This window comes from Acomys russatus, chromosome 29, assembly GCF_903995435.1.
Source record: "Acomys russatus chromosome 29, mAcoRus1.1, whole genome shotgun sequence".
In the NCBI taxonomy this organism is placed as follows: Eukaryota; Metazoa; Chordata; class Mammalia; order Rodentia; family Muridae; genus Acomys; species Acomys russatus.
The window spans coordinates 5,103,511-5,129,592 of record NC_067165.1 but is presented as its reverse complement, the minus strand read 5'-3'; the positions used below and the strand labels follow the sequence as shown (position 1 = coordinate 5,129,592).

At 45.9% G+C, this 26,082-nt stretch overlaps 1 protein-coding gene across 1 annotated transcript in view; it reads left to right on the top strand.

Moving 5' to 3' along the window:
- The window catches only part of Lexm (lymphocyte expansion molecule), a 29,504-nt gene extending 8,455 nt beyond the window's left edge, over positions 1–21,049 (top strand). Inside the window, exons 9-10 of the mRNA XM_051172019.1 lie at positions 2,908–3,041; positions 20,637–21,049. Of these exons, the coding sequence (XP_051027976.1) occupies positions 2,908–3,041; positions 20,637–20,709 (207 nt within the window). The 3' untranslated portion in view covers positions 20,710–21,049. The remainder of the gene's footprint in view (positions 1–2,907; positions 3,042–20,636) is intronic.
- Positions 21,050–26,082: the final 5,033 nt, after the last annotated feature.

Here is a 26,082-nt window from a genome sequence, read left to right as displayed (position 1 = left end):
AGGCGCCACTGCACAGCTCTTTCCTTCTCTTTCTCTTCCCTTGGGAATGCTGCTCCCTTCTCTCTGTTAGTGTTGGGGCTTTGTGCGCAGCTGGTGGAGATGCTAGCGTATTTCTTATGCCTAAACGAGCAAGTCTCCTGCCCTTTCCTGCCCCAGCTCTTTTTGCTGTCCCAGATGTGCCCTTGGTAGTGTTCTCCTAGAACAAGCTAGTCCCGGCATTTATTTATTTATTTATTTATTTATTTATTTTTGTTTTTCGAGACAGGGTTTCTCTGGGTAGCTCTGGCTGTCCTGGAACTCTCTTTTGTAACTCAAACTGGCCTCAAGCTCACAGAGCATCTGCCTCTGCCTCCCAAGTGCTGGGATTAAAGGCGTGCAGCACCACACTCAGCGTGTGAACACTTCATAAGACACCCTCTCTGCTTTTTAGTGCACACTTACAATCACATCAACCTTGTAACCATACACAAGTCCTAACTGAACATTTCCACGAGCCACATAATCATCTTAGCCCCCACACACCCAGGCAGGTGCTTCCTGCCTCTGGCAGCACAGGGAAGCTTTGCCCAGACTTGAATTTGCTGTGCCTGTAATCCCAGCACCCAGGGAGGCAGAGACAGATGGTTCGATGTGAGTTCAAGGCTAGCCTGGTCTACAAAAGTGAGCCAAGGCTATGCAGAGAAACCCTGTCTCAAAAACAAAAAACAAAAAACAAACAAAACAAAAGATCTTTCCTGTGACAGTCATCTTTTGCCACTGTGGGAAAAAAAAAAAAAGATAATCCTTGTGAAAAGTCAATGGAGGGGCGGAATGATTTATGTTGCTTTTGGGCCTTAGAGGTTCCAATTCACAGCAGCTAGCTCCAATGCTTTTAGGCTCAGGGCAAGACAGAAACCCCATGGCGGAGGCAAACTGCTCCCCTCGTGGTAAATGAGAGCAGAGAGAGTGAGAGAAGTTGAAGTGGGCATGGCAGGGGACAAAGTCCTAGTATGCTCCTCAAAGGCATGCCCCCATGAGCATCTTCCTCCAACTAGTTGTCACCTCCAGTAGCCATCATGAACTATTCACCGCTAAACTGCACCATCCGGTAGGAACCGAGACTTCTGGGGGACACTTCATATCCAAACCACATTCCAACCAAACGCTTCGTATCTGTAACACAGTCTCAGGCACATCTTCCTTGTAATTCCCCTGCCTTTGCGTTATTATCCTTCTCCCTGCCTCAGTCTGCACTAAGACCTCAGACATCAGGGGCTGGAGAGATGACTCAGTGGTTAAGAGCACTGGCTGCTCTTCCAGAGGACCTGAGTTCAATTCCCAGCAATCACATGATAGCTCACAACCATCTGTAATAGAATCTGAATCCCTCTTCTCGTGTGCATGAAGACAGAGCACTCATATACATAAAATAAATAAATCTTTAAAAAAGAAAAAGAAAAAAAGACCTCCGATGTCTCAAGTAAAATGTTTAGACTGGAGCCAGATGGTCATGCTGCCATCAGGGCCAGTGTCTGTTGCTGTGATAAAAAGTCCTGACCCAAAGTAACTTAGAGGGAAGAGGGTTTATTTTAGCTCACGGTTCCAGATTGCAGTCCTCCATCTCAGGGAAATCAAGACGGCAGAAGCTTAAAATAGCCGGTCCATCACATCTGTGGCCGAGAACAGAAGAATGCACGCATGCTCATCCTCTCTGCTCTTGTACAGTCCAGGACCCAGACTCAGGATGCTACTGGCAGGTTGGATCGTCCCACATCAACTAATAAAACCAAGACCATCCCCCAGGGGCCAACCTGATCCAGACAATCTGTTGCTGAGACTCTCACATCCAGGCATACAGACCGGAAGACCTATGGCAGGGCCAGTTTCTGAGGCATGGCAGGAAGTCCCCTCTCTGACATGCCTGATTGACAAGAGCCTAGATTCTAATCTTTACTATGTCACCTTGAAGAGTTTATATCTTGTCTCTGAGCCTCTCTTATGGCTGACACATGGACAGGATGGCCTAGGCGTCATACAAAGGACCACAAACCAAGTGGCTTGGTGACTGGAGCTATACCCTCACAGAAGGTCGGAGTTCACGCTGCCTGTGAAACCAATGGTCGAGAACCCTTCCTTGCTTCTTTTCTTTCTTTTTTCTTTCTTTTTTTTTTTTTTTGGTTTTTCAAGACAGGGTTTCTCTGTGTAGCCTTGGCTATCCTAGACTCGCTTTGTAGACCAGGTAGGCCTCAAACTCACAGTGATCCGCCTGCCTCTGCCTCCCGAGTGCTGGCATTAAAGGCGTGTGCCACCACATCTGGCCCTTCCTTGCTTCTTTAAAGCTTTTTGGTGGTGGCCAGAGACCCTTGGCTTTCACAGCTGATGCCTGTACCACTCGGATTGCTGCCTCTTTGCATGACCATCTCTTCCATCGAGTGCCTTTTCTTTCTTTTATTTATTTATTTATTATGTATACAGTATTCTGCCTGCATGCACACCTGCATGCCAGAAGAGGGCACCAGATCTCATTGTGGATGGTTGTGAGCCACCATGTGGTTGCTGGAAATTGAACTCAGGACCTCTGGAAGAGCAGTCAGTGCTCTTAACCGCTGAGCCATGTCTCCAGCCCGAGTGCCTTTTCTTAAGGGGGCCAGTCATATTGGACCAGGGTTTCACCTGCTCTAGCATGGCCTCAGCCCAAACCATTATATCTGCAACAAGCAGACCCTCCAATAAGATCACTAATGTAAGAGGCACTAATGTTAGGAGGTCAGTACACTGGGGGGGGGGGGAGGGAGGGGGAGGGGCGATCACGATTTGATTCTTCACAGCTGGGTGTGGCAGGGGCCTGAGAGGAGGATGGAAAGCTCGAGGGCAAGTCTTCACAACCAGCCCACTAACATCCTGATGCCTTTCTTCTCCCTGCCACAGAACCCGGTTGGGGTAGGCCGCTACCTCAACACCACCCTGATGGAGAGCAAAGACAGAAGGCAGAGGTACCGCTCTCTGTTCCTGAACGGATCCAAGCGTTACCTGGAGAACCTAGCCCAAGACAGACTCCTGCAGTGAGTATAGCTGGAGCTCTTAGAGGGGGGGCGTAGGGAAGGTAGGGTGACCCTATGGTGGCCTGGAGGAAGAGCTTGCTTGGTCCCCATGTCAGCTGCTCAGCAGAGACCCTGGAGATACCGAGTTTAGGTCTTGGTCCAGCCTCTTCCTGGCTGTGTGAGGCAAGGTGTGATGATCTCCTTTGAGCTTCTCATCCTTAAGCAGATGTCGAGGAGATGCGAATGGGGTGGTCAGTCTAAAAGTCAGGGTACAGGAAAGGTTACTCATTCAATCCCTCGTTGCCTAGGCTCAGCCCTAGGCGCTTGCATCTCGCAGAACCGCAGGCTCTTGCTGCTCTTCAAGGGTTGGTGAAAGTCATCTCAGGACATGAAGCCCTGTGGCAGACTATGACAACAAGGTCACAGATGTCAGCTACTGCCATGTTTTATTGACCTAAGAGGCCATTGGCCAAAGTGAAGTCTTGATTCTAGATATGCTTGTAGTTGACAGAACATGCACTTTAAAGTTGAGTAGTTTTTTCTGAGAAACTATGGAATGAGCATTATGATGGCCCAGTACTGGGGACCAGGCGATCTGCTCAGAAAAACTAGCTTTGTTTTTTTCAGTTTTGTTGTCCCCATTCTGTGTGTGTATGCATGTATGCATATTTTTGTATGTGTGTGGGTGACGACAAATGTGGATGCCTGAGGTTGATATTGAGGTTTATTCTTGAGCACACTTCCACCTTGTTTACTGAGGCAGGGTCCCTCAATCAAACCCAGAGCTCACCGATGTAGATATTCTCACTGGCCAGCTTGCTCTGCTCCTCATTTCTTTAGGTGAGAATTAGAGGCAGGCTGCCAAGCCCACCCAACAAGGGACTGTAGGGATCCAAACTCTTGTGCTCCTACGTTTCTGTCAAGCAAGCCCTTTAATTGCTGAGCCATCTCTAGTTTTGTGTTTTGTTTTGTTTGATTTGGTTTTTGTTTTGTTTCGAGATGGGATTTCTCTGTGTAGCCTTGGCTATCCTGGACATACTTTGTAGACCAGGCTGGCCTGGAACTCACAGCAATCCACCTGCTTCTGCCTCCCAAGTGCTGGGATTAAAGGCGTGCGCCACCACGCCCGGCCCGTATCTGTAGTTTAAAAATGTACTTTAAAATGTATTTATTTTTAATTTCACATGTGTTGGTGTTTTGTCTGCATGTGTGTCTGTAAGGGTGTTAGATCTTCTGGAACTGGCGTTACAGTTGTGAGCTGCCATGTGGGTGCTGGGAATCGAACCTGGGTCCTCTGGGAAAGCAGCCAGTGCTCTTAACTGCTCAGCATCTCTCCAACCCCTTTCAATGCAATGTTAAGATGGTTTTATTTGTATTAAAATAGTCTTGTAGCCGCCTTTCCCTTAATTTGATCCTTTGGGGGTTCTTGAGACAGGGCAGTGGGAAGCGTTTGAGTGAACTACATATGTGAAAATCCAGTTTGCTTTCTCTGCTTTCACATCTGACCCATACTCTGGTTGGAAATAACCAAATTAGGATTTATTTCCTTCAGGATTTGGAAGGCTTTGCTCACATTTCCTAACTCCCAGCTTGGTTCAAAGGCCCGATGTCATTTTGGCTTGTGCGTGTGACCTGCATATTTCTTTCCAGAAGCTTCCCCGACCTTCTTTTCCCTGGTGTTCTGGATCTTCATGGTGATGGGCTGTACTCTAGTCTATTTTCAAGTACTGTGCTGTGCACTTGGTGTGCTTCTGTCGTCATCTGGAACTTCAGGCTCTTCTCCTCTGGGGAAGTTTGACTTTGAATCTTTGTCTGTGACAATTTCTAACCCCCCTCCCTTTCTTCTGTCTTTTAGATGTATGTGAGATGTCCTTGTTTGGCATTCTAGTTTCTTGGGCTTTTGTCGTCCTGTGTGTGTGTGTGTGTGTGTGTGTGTGTGTGTGTGTGTGTGTGTGTGCATCGTGAGAATGTGTATGGGCACATGTATATGTGCAAGTGTGCATACATATGCAAATGTGTGTCAAGAGTGAAGTTGACATCAGTATGTTCATTTGATTTCCCGAGGCTGGGTCTCTCTGTGGAACTCAGAGCTCTCTGACCAGCTAGTCTAGCTAGCCAGGTTAGTACAAGGGCTCCCTCTTTCATCTACTGGCTTGAGTTCTGAGGATCTGAACTCTAGTCTCTATGCTTGTGTGCAAGGACTTCACACTTTGAACCCTCTCCCCAGGCCCTAGTTTCTTGTTTCCTTTTTCTTTTGTCTTCTTATGTCTGCCTTTTCTGTTCTTGCTGGTAAAACTTCCTAGTCCTAGTTTTCTAGCACTGGTTCTATCACATTTTTAATTTCCCAAGAGCCCTTCTGTGTTTTCTTTCATACTGCCGGTTCTGTGTTGTTGACGTAAGGTGGTCTCTTATCTAAGGGTCTGGGGTTTTTGGGGGGTTTTCTTTTTTTTGTTTGTTTGGTTTTGGCTTTTCGAGACAGGGTTTCTCTGTGTAGCCCTGACTCACTCTGTAGACCAGGCTGGCCTCAAATTCAGAGATGCTCCTGCTTCTGCCTTTAGAGTGCTGGGATTAAAGGCATGTGCCGCCACCACCTTGCTAATTTTTAAAATGAAAAAAAATTATTTTATGTGTATGAATGTTTTGTGTGAAGGTCTGCATGCTTACCATGTGCCAGGAAGTCAGAAGAGGGCATCAGATCACTTGGAACTAGAGTTTCAGGTGGTTGTGAGCCACCATGTGGGTGCTGGGAACTGGACTAGGATTCTCTCTAAGAGCAGTAAGTACTCTAACAGCTGAACCTTCTCTCTCTAATCTGTCATTAAGGAACACTAGCATGGGCTGGGTGTGGTGGCGCACACCTTTAATCCCAGCACTTGGGAGGCAGAGGCAGGTGGAGCTCTGTGAGTTCAAGGCCAGCCTAGTCTACACATGTTAAAGACCAGACAGAAGAGGAAATGGGATAAGTTGCCCATCTTCTCTTGTGTGTATACACGTGTATGTGTTTACCTGTGGGGAAGACTGTGCATGCACATGTGTATGTATGCATCATGGAGGTGGGAGTAGGAGTGCACATGTATATGCATGCATGTGGAAGTATGTGAGTTCACATGTATGTGTGCATGCATGTGTGGAGGTCAGTGTGAGTGCACATGTGTGTACATGCATGTGGAGGCTAGAGGTTGGATGCAGGAAAGCAGCCTCATAGGTCTTATATACCTCACGCCTAGAGGTAGGGTCTCTCAATCAAGCCCAGAGCTCATAGATGTGGCTATTCCTGCTATCCAGCTTGCTCTGGCATCCTCTGTCTCTGCCTTGCAGGGCTGGAATTACAAATGGGCCACCATTCCCACCCAGAGGGTCACTCGTGTGAGTTCTCAGTTTCTGCACTCTGGTCTTCACACTTGTGAGGCAAGAGTTTTAACCACTGAGCAGTCTCCCTAGCCCCATTGCTCAGGGTTTCTCTGATGGTTCTAGGACATGTAGTCAGACAAGAAAAATAAATAATAAATATAAACACTTGCCAATAAAAGCAAAATGATCACAGTTTTAATTACCCATGTGTTGATGAAAAATTCTGAAGACACTTCATTTAAAACTGTAAAGTTAAGAAGGTAAATTCAATCTGGGCATGGCAGTACACACCTCTAGTCCCAGCACTCAGGAGGAGGAGACAGAGGGATCTTTGTGAGTTCAAGACCAGCCTGGTAAACACAGCCAGGACTACACAGAGAGACCCTGCCTCAAACAAACAAAAACAGACAAACCACCCCCCCCAAAACCAAAATGGCAAGTTCAATTAATTGTGTCAATGAATAATTTCCTCCCCTGACACAACCATGAGAAATAGAAAACTTTCCTGGGAAAAAATATCCCATTCTCATTAACAGCACAAACAATTAAAAGCGCAAGTGGAATAAATTTAATAAAACACAATTAACGTAAAGGGAGGGCTAGAAACCTCTATTACAGGATATAGGACCCACATAACGGGAGAGAATGCCTTCTCCATGGATGAAGAACCCAATGTTAGAAAAGCAGTCATTGTTCTCCACGTTTACTACCATTGACAATTTAATCATAAGGGCTGGAGAGATGGCTCAGCAGTTAAGAGCACTGGCTGCTCTTCCAAAGGTCCTGAGTTCAATTCCCAACAATCGCATAGTGGCTCACAACCATCTATAATGAAATCTGGTGCCCTCTTCTGGGGTGCAGGCAGAGTGCTGTACACATAATAAATAAATAAATAAATAAATAAATCTTAAAAAGTTTAATCATAAATTAGTCAGGAGAGGACAGGATACATTTAAGTAAATACACAGATTTTTTTTTTTTTTTTTGGTTTTTTGAGACAGGGTTTCTCTGTGTAGCCTTGACTGTCCTGGACTCACTTTGTAGACGAGGCTGGCCTCGAACTTACAGTGATCTGCCTGCCTCTGCCTCCCGAGTGCTGGGATTAAAGGCGTGCGCCACCACCACCTGGCCAATACACAGATTTTTGATAAAATAATGATGACTCTCTTTCTTTAAAGATACATTGATATTTAGTGAACTAAGCTAGTCTCATAAAAGACAAATATTGTATATTTTCTTTCATTTGTAGTCCCTGAAATTTTTATAGTTTCATAAAATCATGTATGTATTTGTAAAATTATAGTCGAAGAGAAGTTGTCTAGTGGAACAAAGTGGGCAAATGGGACTGTGGAAGGCCAAGGGAAGGGAAGGTAGCAGCCATGGGGTGGCAAGGGATATGTTCAATATATAGTGTATACTTGTAAGACATTTGTTAATATTTTATTCTCTTAAGAAACTCTGTGTGTGTGTGTGTGTGTGTGTGTGTGTGTGTGTGTGTGTGTGTGTAGGTCAGAGAATGATTTTGTGAAATCAGTTCTCTTCCTCCATCTTTATAAGTGCTATGGGTCATGGATCTAACCTGTAGCCAGGCTTGTACAGCTATTGAGCCCAAAAATTGTTTAAAAATTAAATTAACCAGGTGTAGTGGCACAGGCCTTTAATCCCACCCCTTGGGAAGCAGAAACAGGCAGGTCTATGTGAGTTTGGGGCCAGCCTGTTCTACACCGTGAGTTCTAGGATGGCCAGACCTACATAGTGAGACCCTATGGGGGTGGTGTCTACGTGTTGGCATATGCTTAGGAAGCATAATATGAAAACTGAGCAGAAAATGTATTGTTTGTTTATATGTGTATGTGTGAGGACACGTGTGTGCCATGACGCATATGTGGGAGTCAGCTCTCTCCTATCACATGGGTCCTGGGGCTTGAACTCAGGTCTCCAGACTTAGCAGCAAGCACCTTTACCTGCTGAGCCATCTCACTAGTCAGAGCATCAAAGTTCTGACCACTCTTCTATCCAGAGAGAAGGCTTTTGGATTCTTTCACAACATACTTAGTTTGTTTCCAAATTGTTTGATTTTTATCAAGTTTTGTGTATCTGTGTGCTTCTTATTTGTTTTTGTTGTTTTGGTATAAGTTTTCATGTAGCTGAGTCAGTCACAAACTCAGTGTGTATCTGAGGGTGGTCTTGAACACCTACCTGCTCCTTCTGTATCTGCCTCCCAAGTGCTGGGCTAGAGATTATTTTTACAGCCAATTATCATAAAGTGCAGTGGGACTCCTGAATAGTTTTTAGTGGGGGCAGATATGACAAGCCATGGATAAGTAGACACTGGGAAATCACCAGAAGAAATGGAGAGCAAAAGAGACTGTGTAGAAAGAGAGAAGATATCAAACAGTTGTAGCTTCATATCTTTCAAGGGGGAGAAAGCACTGCTTCCATAAAATAAGACGGTGTTCCCATTAACAGAAACAGAAAGCAAAATGTGGAGGTTAAATCAAGAAGGCAAAAAATGACATTTGCAGCAGGTGAGGGACTATTTCCTCTCACCCGAAAGCAGAGGCATCAGGACGGAACACCCTCCTTGCTCCTCTGTGGCTCCGCTTGCTGGGGGAAGCGTTTTTTAGTGTCACTGTTGCTGGATCTTTCCTCTTGGCCTTAGCCAAAGAGAACTCTTTTGGGCATTTAAGCCTGGTTGCCCAGGCTCTTCCATGTACGAGAAGGGAAGGAGGCTAGAACAGTAGTCAATGATTCCATTTCCATTTAATTCAAATTTTACAACGTGTTGCTCATTGGGCACCAAAGATGGTCACGAGCACTTGCTGCTCTTGCTGAGAACCTAGTTTCAGTTCTCAGCACCCACACAGTGGCTTATAACCATCTGTAGCTCCAGACCAGTGGGATCCAACACTCTCTTCTGAACTCCATGAATACCAGGCACACACATGGTACACATACACGTAGGCAAAACTCTTATACACATAAAATAAAAACAAAATTTGAAAAAAAACAAACAAACAATAAAACCAATATGGCGCACATGGGCTGTGTATGGTCATTCATGCCTACAGTCCCAACATTGAGGAGGCTGAGACAGAAGGATCGAGAGTTCAGTGTTATCTTGGGCTATATAACGAGCTAATTACAACCTAATTGTACATGAAGACCTTGTTGCCGAATAGATAGATAGATAGATAGATAGAGTACTCAGCTGGTGTCACAGTAAGCAGAGAGCCTCGGTTTCCAAGAATAAATCTCCAATCTTCAGCAAGTTGAGCACCAGTGTTCATCTCTCTCTGCTTCCTGATTGGGGACTCAGTGTGACCAGGTTCCCCTCACTCCTGATGCCACAGAAGAACTGTTTGTGCCACCATCTCCCTGTGATGGACTGTACCCACAAACTCTGAGTTACAACAGGCCCTTCCTTCCTCAAGTTACTTTTGACAGGCACCTTCTAATAGCAATGAGAAAAGTAACTATATAAAAGCATGCACAAAAGCACGCTTCAAGGCACCTCTCTGGCTGCTGAGAGTGGGGCGGGAAACCGATGCTATTCATTCAGGCTTCTTGTCTCTATTCCTGCTTGAGTGTCACTTTCAATTCCCACCTTCAGGGGTGCCCAATGCTGCTGGCTCTTTTGAAGGTGCCCAATGCTGGCAACTCTTCAGGCTTCTTGAAGAAGAGATTTCTTAGCTTTACTCCCTACTGACTCAGGGCTTAGATTCTTAGATCTGCTATGTTACCTCTCTTCCACCCACTTTTCTACATACAGAGGACTTTTTTTTTTTTTTTTTTTGCACATTGAGTCTTCCATCCATTTGGTCACGTGGGTTTCTGCTTTAAGAGTTTTATTTTTAGAGAAAGGTTTATTATAGAATCACGGATGGAAATGTAAGTGGGAGAGAAAACGCCATGCTGTTTGAGTTAAGATGGCATGTGGGCCAGCCACATGCTGGAGGGAAAGCTTTAGAGAATGAGAAAGGGATTGCCAATGTACAAGAAAAAGCATGCTCAGCTCTGGCCAACATTGGCTTTAAGACAATTATTCCAGCCGGGCGTGGTGGCGCACGCCTTTAATCCCAGCACTCAGGAGGCAGAGGCAGGTGGATCGCTGTGAGTTCGAGGCCAGCCTGGTCTACAAAGCAAGTCCAGGACAGCCAAGGATAACACAGAGAAACCCTGTCTCAAAAAAAAAAAAAAAAAAAAAAAGACTCTTATTCCTTGACTTTTATTTCAGTGTCTTTTCAGGAGAGAAAGGCTAGCTAATGTGCTGTCTTGGTTACTTTCCTACTGCCTTGATAAGATGCCAGTACTAAGGCAACTTAACAAAGAAAGACTCTAATTTGGCAGCTCACAGCTCCAGGGGGTTAGAGCCCATAACCGGGATGATGGGGAAGACGGCAGCAGCCACGCAGGCAGGCATGGTGCTGGAGCAGAAGCCGAGAGCTCACATCTGACCCGCAGCATGAGGCAGAGAGCTATCTGAGGATGCTGTGTGCTTTTGAAACTTCCAAGCCAGGGCCGAGTGACACACTTTCTCCACCTAGGCCACACCTCTTAATCCTTCCCAAATAGTTCCACCAACTGGGGACCAAATAATCAAATATATGAGCCTACGAGGGCCACTTTCATTCAAACCACCACACGTATACCGTCAGTTCATGTGAAGTAGAGTGCAATTTCTGAGTTTCAAAGGTAAGATAAAAACCTTGCTAGTATCGGATCTGAAAAAAAAAAAAAAAAAAAAAAAGGAGGTTGTTTGTTTGTTTTGTTGTTTTGTCAAGACAGGGTTTCTCTGTGTAGCCTTGGCTGTCCTGGAACTCACTTTCTAGGCCAGGCTGGCCTCAAACTCACAATCCTTCTGCTTTAATCCCCGAGGGCTGAGAGTGCTTCAGTGCCACCACACTCCACTAGAAGATGGTAAACATAAAAAACATGAAGAAGCTGGGCACGGTGGAGCACGCCTTTAATCCCAGCACTCAGGAGGCAGGCTGATTGCTGTGAGTTTGAGGCCAGCCTGGTCTACAAAGTGATTCCAGGACAGCCAAGGCTACACAGAGAAACCCTGTCTCAAAAAAAAAAAAAAAAAAAAAAAAAAGAGAAGAAGTTATAATAATCACATCATAATGGGAATTCCCAATAGATCTGTCTGAGAATATGACGGATGAGGGCATGTAATAATTGTTGGGAGGGTTCAGACGCTAACTTTTACCTTGTTCATTCAGACACTGATGAAACATTTATAAAAGCTGTCCAAGAAAAATCTCAATAAGAGTGTCTAAGCTAAAATGTCATTCTTAGGAAAATTTATGTCCATTTATCAAACAGAATATGATAAAACAAAAAGTTAACACCAAAAGATTCCCCAAACCAGTAACTTGAAAATTAGGAAGCATACTTCTTTTTAAAATAAAAATTCCATTAGTGTGCAAACAATGGCCTTATTTATGGAATTTCACATATATGTGTTATTACCATGCCATCAATTTCCCCTGCCTTTTCTTGTCCCTAGGTGTTTTCTTGTCAGGAAAAGTCCTCTTCTGGCTGGATATGATGACATGTGCCTTTAATCCCAGAAGAGGCAACTAGATCACTGTAAATTCAAGGCCAGCTTGGATTACTATGTAATACATAGTTAGACCTTGTTTAAGACAAACAAACACAAAAAAGCAAAAACCCATAAGCCCTTAAGTCTAAGAGAATTATCAAGTTGGAATTTTAAACTATTTAGAAAATGATTCCAATAAAAACTGTAGACACAAACCTGTGAGATGCAGCAAAGCACCTGGCTCAGGAACCCCACAACTGTTGCTGATCTTAGTAGGCCGCAGAAGAGCTGGAGGGACGGCTCTGCAGTTAAGGGCAAGTGTAATTGCAGAGGATCCAAGTTTGGTTCCCAGCACCAGATGGCTTATGACTATCTCTAGCTCTGGGATCTAGCACCCTCTTCTGGACTCCTTGGGCATTGGCTCTCACATGTGCACATACTCCCGTACAAACACACAGCTACACATAACTCAAAAAACAAATACGTCTTAAAAAGACAAATGAGCTGAAGAGACGGCTTAATAGGAACACTTGCTTCTCTTGCAGAGGATTGGGGTTCAGTTCCCAACCGCCATGTTGAGTGGCTTACAAATATCTACAACCCCAGCTCCAGGGCATCTGATAGCATCTTCTGGCCTCAACTTGTAGTTGCATCGATATACATGTATACACATGAACACACACACACACACACACACACACACACACACACACACACACACACACACACACACATTTGTTTTTAATTTAAGACATAACCGGCAGGATTAAGCCTTAAAAATGAATAGAGATTGGATGGGGGAGGGATTCTCACTGGAGCCTGGGTTGACATCTTCCATTTTTCTAGGGTGGTGGCTGTGCTCCCTTGTGCTTGTGGCTGTGTAACGTATAAGGCCACAGCTAGCAGAGGTGTGCAGAATTGGTTGCTCTGCCATTTTTTTTTTTCATCTTATAACACGAGTAAGCACGGTTTGGAAAGGTAGACGAAGGGATTTGCCAAGTCTCGCAGGAGAGCAGAGAAGGCAGGGAACAGAAAGTGTGGCTCTGATCCTCTGCGTTATTTCCACCTTTCACGACAAGCTAAAGTGACGTCATGGGTGGTGAGACACATGTCCTTTACCAGCATGCTGTCTCTGATCCAGGAGAGGGAGAGCATGTGTGAGAGAGGTGCAGAACCTTCTGGAAAGGGTGGGGCCATCGAACTGTTCTCAGTCACAGCTCTAAACCTCACCTGCTTCTTGGGCTGGAAGCACTTGGTCTCGGACTTCCAACCAGGTCACCCCTGTTCTAAGTCCTACACAGGAAAGACGGCCTTTTCTTTTACTGTGTATACAGTAGGTGCTTTATACATGTGTTAACTGGGCAGCAAGCAGACTTCCATCTGCTTACGTTTCTGGAGCTTTTGACTAGGACACTTTATTTTATTTTGTTCCAAGTCCCCAGACCTTGGTATAACTGATGCTATGGTGGAAGTAGCATTCAGCGTGTAGGCAGAGCCACCTGCGAAGTGAGAATAAAGACCTGAAACCATCAGAGTCCATAGTTCTGGGAAAGTTCTCAAATGGACCGATTTTGCCTTTTGGTTTCTGTAGTTCCACTTCTGGATAGCTTTCCTTGCTAACTGAGGAGTGTCAACTCAGGCCTGTTTTTGTGGTTAAAAGTCCACCCTGAGAAAGGCCCAGGGCTGTACGTGAGTCCCAAACACCTAATGTAGTCAATGGCTTGGCTTCAACCAGTGTCCGAGTACTCTTGTCTGGTGGATACCCCATAATATGTCTATTTTTGAGACAGAAGTTTTATATGTAGGCTTAACTGGCTTGAAACTAACTATGTAGGCCAAGAGTGACCTCAAACTCACAGATATACCCACCTCTGCCTCGTGTGCTGGGATTTAAAGTGTGTGCCATCACCCAGCTCTTAAGGAGGATTTAAAAACTCTGGGGCACTGGAGAGATGACTCAGTAGTTAAGAGTACTGACTGCTCTCCCAGAGGACCTGGGTTCAATTCCCAGCACCCATATGACAGCTCACAACTGTCCGTAACTCCAAGATCTGACATCCTCACACATATATGCAGGCAAAACACCAAAGCATATACAATAAAAATAAATGAACTATTTTTTAAGAACCTACTCTGTTTGGGCGTGGTGGTGTACACCTTCAAGCCCAGCACTAGGAAGGTGGGTCTCTAAATTTGAGATCAACCTGGTCTACATACAATCGTCAGGCCATCCAAGGCCACATAATAAGACACTGATTCAGAAACAAAAATAAAACAGAACAGAAACTCCAGCCGGCCCCCTCTCTGGCCATGTGGACCAATGCCAGCCTGGCAGCTCCCTCCCTGGCCTCCTCTGAGGGCCATTGACTGTACATGGTTGTTCTAGTGTTTATCTGGGAAACTTCTATGTATCAGTCACAGTTCTGCTTAAACACAAAAGCTTCCCTGATTTTTTTTGGACGGTGTCTCTTTAAGCTGTTTGCACATCCCAAGCTGGCGCATGCTTCCCTGTGGTACTGTGGCTTCCTCCCACACCCACGGTGAAGCTAGACAGGGCGTCTCTCTGTTCTCCGGCTCCAGTGTCCTGCTGATACCCAGAGGAGGAACTCATGGACACTTGTCAAATGATGACCCAACACATTCATTAGTGAAACGGGCCAGCAGCGAGATAACGCCGTGAAGGGAACACTTGAGAAGCTTCAGGGTTTAAATGGCAGAAATGTACACTTCCTTTTACTTTTACTTATTGCATGGTGTTTTGTTATGAGAAAAACTGAACATGTAGGAGACTTGAAAGGATTTTACTCTACACACCTGCATCGTTTAGCTTTTGTCTCTGTGGAGCTAGCAAGATGGATCATGGAGTTACAGCACTTGCTGCCAGTCCTGATGACTGGAGTTGAATCCCTAGGGCTCACATGGTGGAATTAGACAGCTGACTTTAGAAAGTTGCCCTTTGACCTACAACACAACATTCATATACCTGTACTCCCTTTTACATACAAAATTATTATTTGTACATAACTATCATATTACTAATGTTTTAATGTTTAATGACATATCTTCTGTCACCCTGTCTATTAGACATCTTTATGAAAAATTTAAATTATGTGTGTTTGTGTATTTGTGGGTATGTGCACATGGGTGCAGTGCCTGGAGAGGCCAGAAGAGGGCATTAGGTCTCCTGGACCTGATGTTACATGTGGTTGTAAACCACTGGATATGGGTTTTGGGGCTAAACTCAAGTCCTGTGCAAGAACAGTGTATGTTTTTAACCACTGAGCCTCATCAGCCCCTCTTAATCATCTTTTACTTTTGGTAAAATTCAAAGGAAATGGCAGGCATTAATATGCTTCTGTCAAAACACTGCAGTGTGTACTTCCTTTTCAACATTTTAGTTAAAAATACACATTCTTTACCTAAAAATATCAAATAGGAACCATAAATGCTCATTGCTCATAGTAATAGTAAATTCTTATATTAAAACATGTTTACAGTGTACATAGTGTTTTTACTTATTTTTTATATTTTATTTACCTATTTTATGTATATGAGTACTCTATTTGCATATATGCCTGCACACCAGAAGAGGATATTAGATCACATTATAGATGGTTGTGAGCCACCATGTGGTTGCTGGGAATTGAACTCAGGACCTCTGGAAGAGCAGACAGTGCTCTTAACCACCGAGCCATCTCTCCAGCGCCCTACACAGTGTTTTTAAATGTACACAGTTTTATATAGTTACTTTTCTTGTTGCCATAAGAAAATATCTGGCAACATATAACTTAAGGAAGGGCTTATTGTGGCTATGAATTGGTGGCAAAGTCCATCAAGGTAGAGAAGACAGTGATGAGAACAGCTCTTTTGTAGCAGCAGGAGTGTGAGGCACCTGGTCACATTGTGTCCCCAGTTAGGAAACAGAGAGAGATGAATGCCAGTGTGGTGGTTTAATAGGAATGGCCCCCATAGACTCATGTGTTTGAATGCTTGGCCCATTGCGGGTGGCACTACTAGGAGGCGTGGCTTTGTTGGAGTAGGTGTGGCTTTGTTGGAGGAAGTGTGTCACTGTGGGGGGGGGGTGGGCTCTGAGGTCATATATGCTCAAGCTAGGCCCAGTGTGGCACACAGTCTCCTGCTGCCTGTGGATCCAGATGTAGAACTCTCAGCTCCTTCTCCATCACCATGTCTGCCTGCATGCCGCCATACTCCCCGCCATGATGATAACGGGATAAACCTCTCCTGAAGCTGTAAGCCAGCCACAATAAAATGCTTCCCTTTATAAGAGTTGCTGTGGTCATGGTGCCTCTTCACAGCCAAAGACCCTTACTAAGAACACTAGTGCTCGGTTTGCTTTCTGTTTTATTCAGTCCTGCATCCCAGCTCATGAGGTGCTACTGCCCATGTTCAGGAAGGCTTAGCTGATGGGCTCAGTAGCTCTGGAGACACCCTCACAGGCATGCCCAGAAATGTGTTTCCTACCTGATTCCAAAGTGTGACAGAATTAGACACACACAGTACGTCCTGTATGAGACAAGTAGGCGTCACTTTTCAGCGGTTCTCAGTTGAGACTACTGAAATTTGAAAAGAGCGTGGCTTCTCAGAGGCAGTGTTAGCATGGTGCTGACGCCTGCCTTCTTCAGAAATTCATAAGCACTTACTATGCGTGGGCCTGGCTCCTGGGACACTGGAGCAGAAGACAGCAGATTCTAGTGTTGGGGGGACATGCCCTACTCCCCACAACTGCAAGAAACTGTGAGATCTGGAGAAGACATGTAGTACCTAGGAACCTCCCCTGCCACCTCACCATGGAAGCCATCTCTCCTCTGTGCCCAAAGTTTCTGGAAGATGACACCAGGGTGGATGGTTCTGTGAAGTCAGAAAGACAGAGAAGGAACCTAACATTTTCTTCCTCTCACCCCACCCATTTCCGCCCCCACCTTCAACCCCGCTATTCACTTTCCTGCACTTCCTGGACGTTTGCATATACTGTTTGGTGAGAGGTTTGGATGTTTGGGTCAGGAAGAGGAAAACCCCTCCAGGGCCTTCAGCCCTAATCTGAACCCAGAGAGTTATCACTGGGAATGGTGTGTCCAGGGTACTGGTGACAGTGAGGACAGAGCAGGGGGTGGTTCAGCTAGTCACCGAAGGCTATGGGCATGAAGCTAAGTTGCTTGGACTTGGTTCTGTGAGAAGCCACAGGTTTCCATAAATTTCAGATTTACTTATATATTTAATTTACTTTTTTTTTTTTTTTTTTTTTAAGGAAAGGTCTCAGCTGAGCGTGGTGGCACATGCCTTTAACCCCAGCACTTGGGAGGCAAAGGCAGGCGGATGGCTGTGAGTTCGAGGCCAGCCTGGTCTACAGAGTGAGTCCACGACAGCCAAGGCTACACAGAGAAACCCTGACTCAAAAAACCAAAAAAAAAAAAAAAAAAAAAAAAAAAAAAAAAAAAAAAAAAAGGAAAGGTCTCACCATGTAGCCTTGGCTAGCCAGGCTGGACTGGACTGTAACTCATAGCGATCCACCTGCCTCTGTTTCCTGAATGCTAGGAATAAAGGCCTGTGCCACCACACCTGGCTTTAAAAGTCGGATTTATCATAGTATAATTCGCATACATAAAAGTCATTCTTTCTCAGGCGTGCAATTTATGAGATTAAATTTTTATTTTTCTTTATGTATATATGTGCATTGCTGAGTGCGGGGTGGGGGGAAGGGTTGCGTGGGGGGGGAGGGTGTTTCTGTGTGCGAGTGCAGTGCCCATAGAGGCCAGAAGAGGGCGACTGATCACCAGACACTGGAGTTAAAAGGTGTTTGTGACCTTCTCAACGTGGGCGCTAGAAACTGAATTTGCATCCTCTTCAGGGGCAGTATATGCTTTTAACCATGAAGCCACCCTCTAGCCCCTGCAGTTTTAAGTTTATTTGTGCGTGTGGAAGCTAAAGAATCCGGCTTAGGTGTCATTTCCCATGAATACTGACCACTTTATTTGGGGGATGGCATCTGTCATTGGCCTGGGGGCTCATGTGCTAGGCAAGGCAGACTGGCCAGCAAGCCCCAGAGATCTCCCCAGTGCTGGGAGTACAGGGGACACACTGCATGCTTTATTGTGTGGGTGCTGGAAGTCAAGGCTATGTTATCATGTGTGCAGGGCAGATATTTCACCAAGCCATCTCTCCAGCTCCCAGTTTCTGAGTTTGACAGATGCGTATAGTCATGAAGCCACAAGTGAGAAAGTTTTTTTTTTCCCCTGCTGCCTGTGTCAACGCACTGTGCCCACGCCAGTGACGCATGTGTTTGCTATTCCCAGATGGAAATCAAACCATGCATGGACACGTCTTCCCATTTCATTTTTCACAGTGCCCCTGAGGGCATCCATGTTGTAGAGATAGCTTGTTCCTTTGATGCTGAAATGTGTCCAGTGTGGCGCATGGGTTGCCTTTTGCTCACCTGTCAACTCTGATCAAAGCTCTGTAAAGAGCCGTCTACAGCTCTCTGGATAGCCAGGCCTTTGTTCCTTTCTGGTTACTGATTTCTAGGTCATTACGTAAGTGCACATACCTTGCTAAGAAACCCTCAAAGTATTTGGTGGTGCGGTACTGTTTGTGTTTGCACCAGCAATGTGTGAGGGTTTGCGCTCTCCAGGCCCTGGCTCTGTTTTCGCTCTTTGTCGGTGCTGGGGATGGACAGCATCCGGTGTCTTGTGTATGCTAGAAAAGCACTCTGCCCCTGAGCTCCAGCCCAGCCCCACCACACTGCTGTTGTGTGGGAGCTCCACAGTTTGAGTTTTTGTCGTTCCAACTGTGTCTCACTATGGTTTGAATTTGCAACACTCCATAACAGGATGTTGAACTTTTTTTTCTCTCACTTCTTTGCTGAACTATTTTAAAAGCTTTCTTAAATTCATTTTAAAGAGAAGTCTGCTTACACCCTGATATTGTTTGGAGAATTCTTTGTCTTTTATTTTACTTTTTGTTTGAGAGAAAGAGAGAGAAAGTGTGTGTGTGTGTGTGTGTGTGTGTGTGTGTGTGTGTGTGTGTGTGTGCACACGCGCTCGCACATGAGGGTGCTGACACATAAGTACGGATACCTTCAGAAGCTGGAGGCTTCAGCTCTCTCTGGAACTGGGTTATAGGTAGCTGTCAGCTGCCGGTGTGAGTGCTGCTGACTGAGTGTGGACCCTCTGCAATCAACTGTGAAGCCATTTCTCCAGCCCCCATATTTTGAGGACACTTTAAATGTTACCAGCATAAGTCCTTTCTTTAGATACTGTGTTTATAAATACAAATAAATATTTCCCCCCAGTGCTCAGATGGGTTTTAACAGGAAGTAACTCTGGTGTTTTAGAATCTACTCTCTGACATTTTAGTGGATGGGTAGAGTGGGAGGAAGAGAGACAAAAGAAGATTCTGTCTCAAAGTCTAGATGAGCGATGAGGCCATAGTGGGGAATGCAGAGATACAGGATGCTGGGCAGCAGGAAAGGCCCCTTTACTCTGGTGAGCCCACTCTCTCTCACTTTTCATCCTTGGACTATTTATTTTCTGTGGCCTATCCACTCAGCTCTAGGTCATGACTGAGGCTTTGGGACAAAAACATGGAAAAGCCATAGCCCTGTCTTCATGGAGACCCTGTCACAGTCGACGGGGGTGGGAGGTGTGGGCAGAAGACAGGCAGTAACTGAGAGCATGCCAGCTTGTTCATTTTTTTTCCCTATGTGTCTGTTTTTCATGTGTATAAAATGTATTCAAGTGTGTGTGTGTGTGTGTGTGTGCATGCACATGTATGTATGGATGCCTAGCACATGTGTTTACATGTATGTAGAGGCCTCAAGTTGACATCGGTGTCTTCCTTGGTCATTCTCTGCTTTAACTATTGAGGCAGGTCTCTTGATGAAGGTGGACATCAGCAATTTTATTTTATTTTTCGAGACAGGGTTTCTCTGTGTAACAGCTCTAGCTGTCCTGGAACTCGATCCGCATGCCTCTTCCTGCCAAGGGCTGGGATTAAAGATGTGCGCCACCCCCATCTGGCAGACCTCACAGTTTTGGCTAGTCTAGCTAGCTCTTATAAGACATTCTGGCTGTGATGAAATGGGTACAAAATAGAGATCCCTTTCTTTCTTTCTTTCTTTCTTTCTTTCTTTCTTTCTTTCTTTCTTTCTTTCTTCCTTCTTTTCTTCTTTCTCTTTCTTTCTTTCTTTCTTTCTTTCTTCCGGATTAAAGGTATACAAAGGTGTACCCGGGACACTTTCACCAGGATGAGATGAGATTAACTTTGTATCTCTTATGGTCTTCTGCACAGAAGAATGCAACTTCAGTTTTACTAGCTGTCCCTGATCCCTTCAGCGGTGTCTTCCTTCCGCAGGGGTGTGTCATCATCCTCCAAACCCAACACAAGCTCCTTTGTCTTTGCCTTGTGAGCTCGATGAAGACGCTGGAGTGCGTCACATTTGTAATTTCTGAGTGGTGGTGGCAGGCTGGCCCGCAAAGGGACGTCTTGCTTTAGGAATACTATAAACTCCTTCACAGTTTGATCCAAGTTAACTCCATGATATACTACAGGTTTGAAATTTCGATGTTGGAATGGACGGCTCCTCCGAGATCCCTTTCTTAGGAGTCTCTGTGAAGCACAGCTGGCAGGCACCTCCTCATCTCCCACAGGCACCCTCCAGGGAGGGGGAACTCACTGGTGTCCATTTGACTCGCTTTTTACAGGGAACGGATTACACCTTTTAACAAGGGCAAGTTCCGTCCAACTGTGGACTACAATTCTGATCCGACTCCTTAAAGCCACACGGGAAGGACAGCTTGATGTAACCAGAGAGCCCAACCAAGCCTGAAGAGAAACCTTGGGACGGAAGGATGGGGGATGGACTCAGAGGTCTTGGAGAAAGCCTGGGTGAGGGGAGAGGCTGGGAGGCTCATCTGTGCTGCAGCCCTGTAGCCCAAACCAGTGTCTGCCGGGACAGTGGGGGACCAGGTATCTTTTGTTACAAGAGATCCATTGTCCTGAGTATTCTAGTCAGCTGGTGACATGAATTTGGGAGCCAGACAGCAGATGGATGGAAGAGGGGGATGTGGGCGACTCCCTAGAAACCTTTCCACCGTAAAGCCAGAGTGTGGGTACCTAACTCATTGTCCCAGAAGGAGGTGGGGAGAGGAACATTTGCTAGGCAGCAGTCTTGGCCCCTGCGTGAACACCCCATCTCCGTGCTAGGTTGCTTCTTGATGCTCAACAGAGCCTCGGGTTAGGAGGAAACTGCTGACTTCCAGGCAGTGTCCAGCAATTGTCTAGCAATTGAAACAGCCTCTGCACCCCATAGTTAGCATGGTGGGCGTACCAGTGTAGTCAGAGGTGGATCTGTGGGGGTGGGGGGCAAGCAACAACACCCTGTGATGCTTCCATCACCGTTTACATCAAGGAGAATTGAGTGTGGTCAGGGGGAGCGCTTTGTCCCCAGAGAAGAGGGTGCTGAGACCCGGTGGACTCAGCCATAGAACTCACACAACAAAGCATTTTTGAGACATTTTCTTCAGAGTCGGTTTTACCTCAACAGTTGCTTCCTCACTTGGGCCAAAGTGACTGTTGCGGGAGAAATGAAGCCATCTCTGTTCACAGAGATAACAAAATCCTCTATGTAAAAAGTGACCCACCAACTCTCCAAATTGGCCTGACAGCCAGAAAAAATTAGTTTATTCAGTGAGCTTTCCATAGACTAGAAATGGCCACCACAAACTGGACATTTAAAATACCGTTTTTAATAGCTAGGGAGGCCCCATCTAGAGGTTGGGGCCACACATTGTATCATTCAGCTTTTATGTGAATCCCGGGCATCATATAAAAAAAAAACAAACCAAACCAAACCAAATCTTTTTTAAAAGTTAAAAAATAACTGCAATAAAATGTAAAAGACTACTTTATAAAATGAGTACATTTCAAAAAAATATTTTTGTCAACTATTACTGGGAGTCACCACCACCATAGAAAAAGTGGGCAGATTTGGAGTCCTCGCCTTTGTGGGTGAGAAACCTGAGTTCATTTTAAGTACTTTGCCCAGAGGTATTTAAGGATGGGCTGGTGTGTGTAGGATGCACCATAGAATTTCCAGCTCTGATGGGATAGTCTTGTTTGACTGCCAGCGCGGGGCAGAGGACTCTAGGAAGGGCACCACACCCCTGCAGGAGCTGCCCTCCTGGGTGCAAGCTGGCATAGAAACGTTCCCAGCTTCTCAGCACTTGGCAGATGGAAGTGTGTTTCATAGACTTTTGTTTTCCTGGTAGATGGGACTCTACTTGCTCACAGAGCGAGCTGCCTGATCACTCACTGGTCATTACTCCCCACTTTCCTTGTGGTGTTTTCTTTACCTCCTAATAAACTACTTGTACTCAAGGCTTTAGCCCAGGGTTGGGCTTGGTTTCTAGGGAAACATGCCAGGAGGAGCACTGATATTTTTTCTGACATCCTAGCGAGCCATCTAGTCACACCCTGGTGTGAGCACCTCAGTTTGGACATCACTGTTCCATTCGCCGACAGTGGCCGCACCTCGTGGATTTTAAGAGGCCCCTTTGGGTATGAAGCCATGTGAGGCCTCTTGTGCCTTTGCTTCCACCTGGATAGGGCCTTGAGCAAACACTGAGAGGTGAGGTTTGTATCCTGGACCCTTCGGAGAGCTCCATCAGCCTATGGAAAAAGATGGTGTAAAGGACGCCATGAGGCTGCGTCTGAGCTCTGGCCACTGACCTCCAAGCAGTTGCGTGTTGATTATATGCAGGACTTTCCCTAGATTATCTGTCTTGGGGAACAAAGAGCTTCATTGGCAGTGACACATAAGCGTCTGGTAACCAACAATTCTAGCTCCATCCATCACATGAATCTCATAAATGTCACCCAAGTTGCATCAGGTTGTAGCACAATTACCAAGCAATTCCCATCACTTGGGTGTGGAATCCTGCCAGGCTGTGGGAAGACCTGATCAGAGAAAAAGCACCCCTCTCAAGCCGTGCTCTCACACCCCACAATATGGACCACCTCCGATACAACGAGTGCGTATCACAGAAGGCGGTGCTGGTCGCAGTCCTGGTGATCAGCTAGTGCACAGGGCCAGGCGGGCACTGGCAGCGCTTTGGCAGAATTAAGTGCGACTGATGTGACAGAGAAGCTGACATGCAGACAGGAGCATGCTCAACAAGGGGGCCCAGCACTTTTCCAGTTCTAAACACAGAGCTGGGTTTTTCTTTTCTTGGGGTTTCTTACCAGCTGAAAGCAATGGATTGATCACTTTTCTGCAGTACGTTCTTTTGAGGGCCCACAGCATCAACAGGGCTAAAATCCAGGGCCTTGTACGCACAAAGCCAACATTCTCCCTGGCTGGCTAGGTTATGTTTCAACTTGACACATCTAGAGTCTCTGAGAGGAGGGAACCTCAACTGAAAAAAAATGCATTTATCAGATGGGGTTGTAGCCAAGCAAGTAGGCATTTTCTTAATTACTTATTGATATGAAAGGCCTCGGCTCACTGGGGGGAGTGTCTGGGCTGGTAGTCCTGGGTTCTCCAAGAAAGCAGGCGGAAGCCAGGCATGGAGGCATACCCCTTTAATCCCAAGTGCTTTGGAGGTAGAGACAAATAGATCTCTGTGAGTTCTAGGCCAGCCTGGTCTACAGAGTGAGTTCTAGGCCAGCCACGGCTACACAGAGAAACCCTTTTGTCTTAGTTGGGGTTTTATTGTGAAAAGACACCATGATCACGGCAACTCTCCTAAAGGAAGACATTTAATTGGGGCTGGCTTACAGATCAGAGATTTAATCCATTATCACTATGGCAAGAAACACGGTGGCAGGCAGGCAGGCAGGCACGGTGCTGGAGGTGGAACTCAGAGTAGGACATCTGGATCTGCAGGCAGCAGGAAGGGAACAAACACACTTGTTCCAACAAGGCCACCCTTTCTAATAGTGCCACTCCCTGTGGGCTAAGCATCAACACACAGCAGTCTATGGGGACCATTCCTGTTCAAATCACCACACCCTGTCCTATAAAACCAAAAGGAAAAAAATCAGGCTGAGCAAGCCAGTAAGCAGCACCCCTCCATGGCCTCTACATCAGCCCCTGCCTCCAGTGTGAGCCCTCTGTGAGATTCTGCCCCGAATGCTTTTGATGATGATGGTAATGATGAAAATGTGAGTGAAGTAAGCCCTTTCTTCTCCAAGTTGGTCTTGGCCATGGTGTTTCATCACAGCAACCGTAACCCTAATTAAGATCCCTCACACCCTTTGTGAGCTGCTCCCTGGTTCCCTGCTCCCCTCCATCCTCTCTGGGCCTGCTCAAGGGTAGGTGGGCACGGGTGGTAGGAGGGTTTTTTTTACCCAGGGCTCTGGAAGAACACCAAACTGTTCAGCTTGTTTCCTTCCCTCGTCTTCTCCCTGCCTTCTGCAGTCCCTGCCTGCCTGCTCCTGTCCTACCAGGTCTCCGCCCACCCTACCCTTCTTCTCCGGCTCCCTGGTGGTGATCTATTTTGTTTCCTTTTGTGTTTCTTTTTGTTTTGAGTGTCTTTCTTTGCAGGTTTCTGTAGCCGGAAGATCTCGTTCCCAGCCGCTCCAGTGTAAATTCCCCTTACCCTCGGGGAAATGCACTACTTTGTTTTGGGGAGTTTGGGGGTGTTTTTGTTTTTCAGGTGTTTTTGTTTTGTTTTATTATTTTTTGTTTCTTTACTGCTTTGTTTTTGTTGTTGTTTTTTCTCCCTTTTATTTGGAGGGAATGGGAGGAAGTGGGAACAGGGAGGTGGGAGGTGGCTTTTGTTTATTTTTTTTTTTTAACTCATTTCCAGGGGATGGGAATTTTTTAAAAATAATGTGTCGTGAATAAAGTTGTTTATGAAAAAAAAAAAAAGATCCCTCACACCTTGCCTTGGCTACAATACCGAATTGATCAAGACACCATGAGGTATATATTCATCAGAATGTAAGGCTGAAATGCAAAAGCTATCTTAATGATAGTTTGGCTTGGCCTATCTCCAAAGGCCTTACGCAAACGCTTGGTTCTACTGGGAAGGGCTTAATAGAAGGCCTTTGAATCGCTGCAGATGTGCCTGTAAGGGGGAATTGAGGGACCCCAAGCCCATCCTCTATTCTCTCTGCTCCCTGGTTTGTGACCATTTTCTCTGCCACACCCACCCATTATGATACAATGCTCACTACAGGCCCAACTGATGTGGAACAGAACCTCTGAAACTGAACTGAAATACCCCCTCCCCCCAAAACAGGGTTTCTGTGTAGCCCTGGCTATCCTGGACTCTTTTTAGACCAGCCTGGCCTTGAACTCAGAGATCCACCTGTCTCTGCTTCCCAACTGCTGGGATTAAAGGCATATGCCTCCACTGCCTGGTACCAGAGTTTTTCTATGTAGTCCTGGACTTACAGAGATCCACCTGCCTCTGCTTCTTGCGCGCTGTGATTAGAGGCCCGTGCCACCACTCCAGCTAAACCTTTCCACTTTATCAGTTGACTATTTCAGGTATTTTGTTATAGTGAATGAAGGCTGACCTGCAGAAGGGACTTCCTAAAGCGTTCCTTGACAACAGCTTCAGAGTGAAATTCACTCATCAGACACGCTCTGTCTAGTGAAATGCCCACCATGTATACATTTGTGAAAAACTTTATTGATAGAGTTAAAGCTTGATTCCCCTGTTTCTGGGCATAAGCTTCACAGCCCTGGAGGCAGCTGGGGTGAGCCAAACCACTCAAAAATACCTAACAAAGCCATAGTGGTTCCATCATAACAGGAGGTTCTTGTTTTTAATCACTTTCTTCAGTACCGGTGGACAGTTCTGCAGAGATGCAGGCTCTTTCCAACCTCTGCCCAGTCTGGCATATGCAGTAAGCTCAGTAGCTTCCCACTGCTGGGGAAAGAGCAACAGCCAATGCACTTCTGTTCACATTCACTGCAGAAAACCACTTAACCCCAAGGATGCATCTGGCTGCAAGGAAGGCCAGCTGTGTGCAGTGGAGGAAGGCATTCTGACCGGATGGAGCTAATGGTTTCCTCTGGCTTTCAGATGTCTACACAGGAGCAATTAGCTTGTCAAAATTAGCTGGTCACAACCAAGTGACAAAGCCAGGGCATCAGCCATACCTCCTGATGACTAACCATGCTGGCTGTCTGAGGCC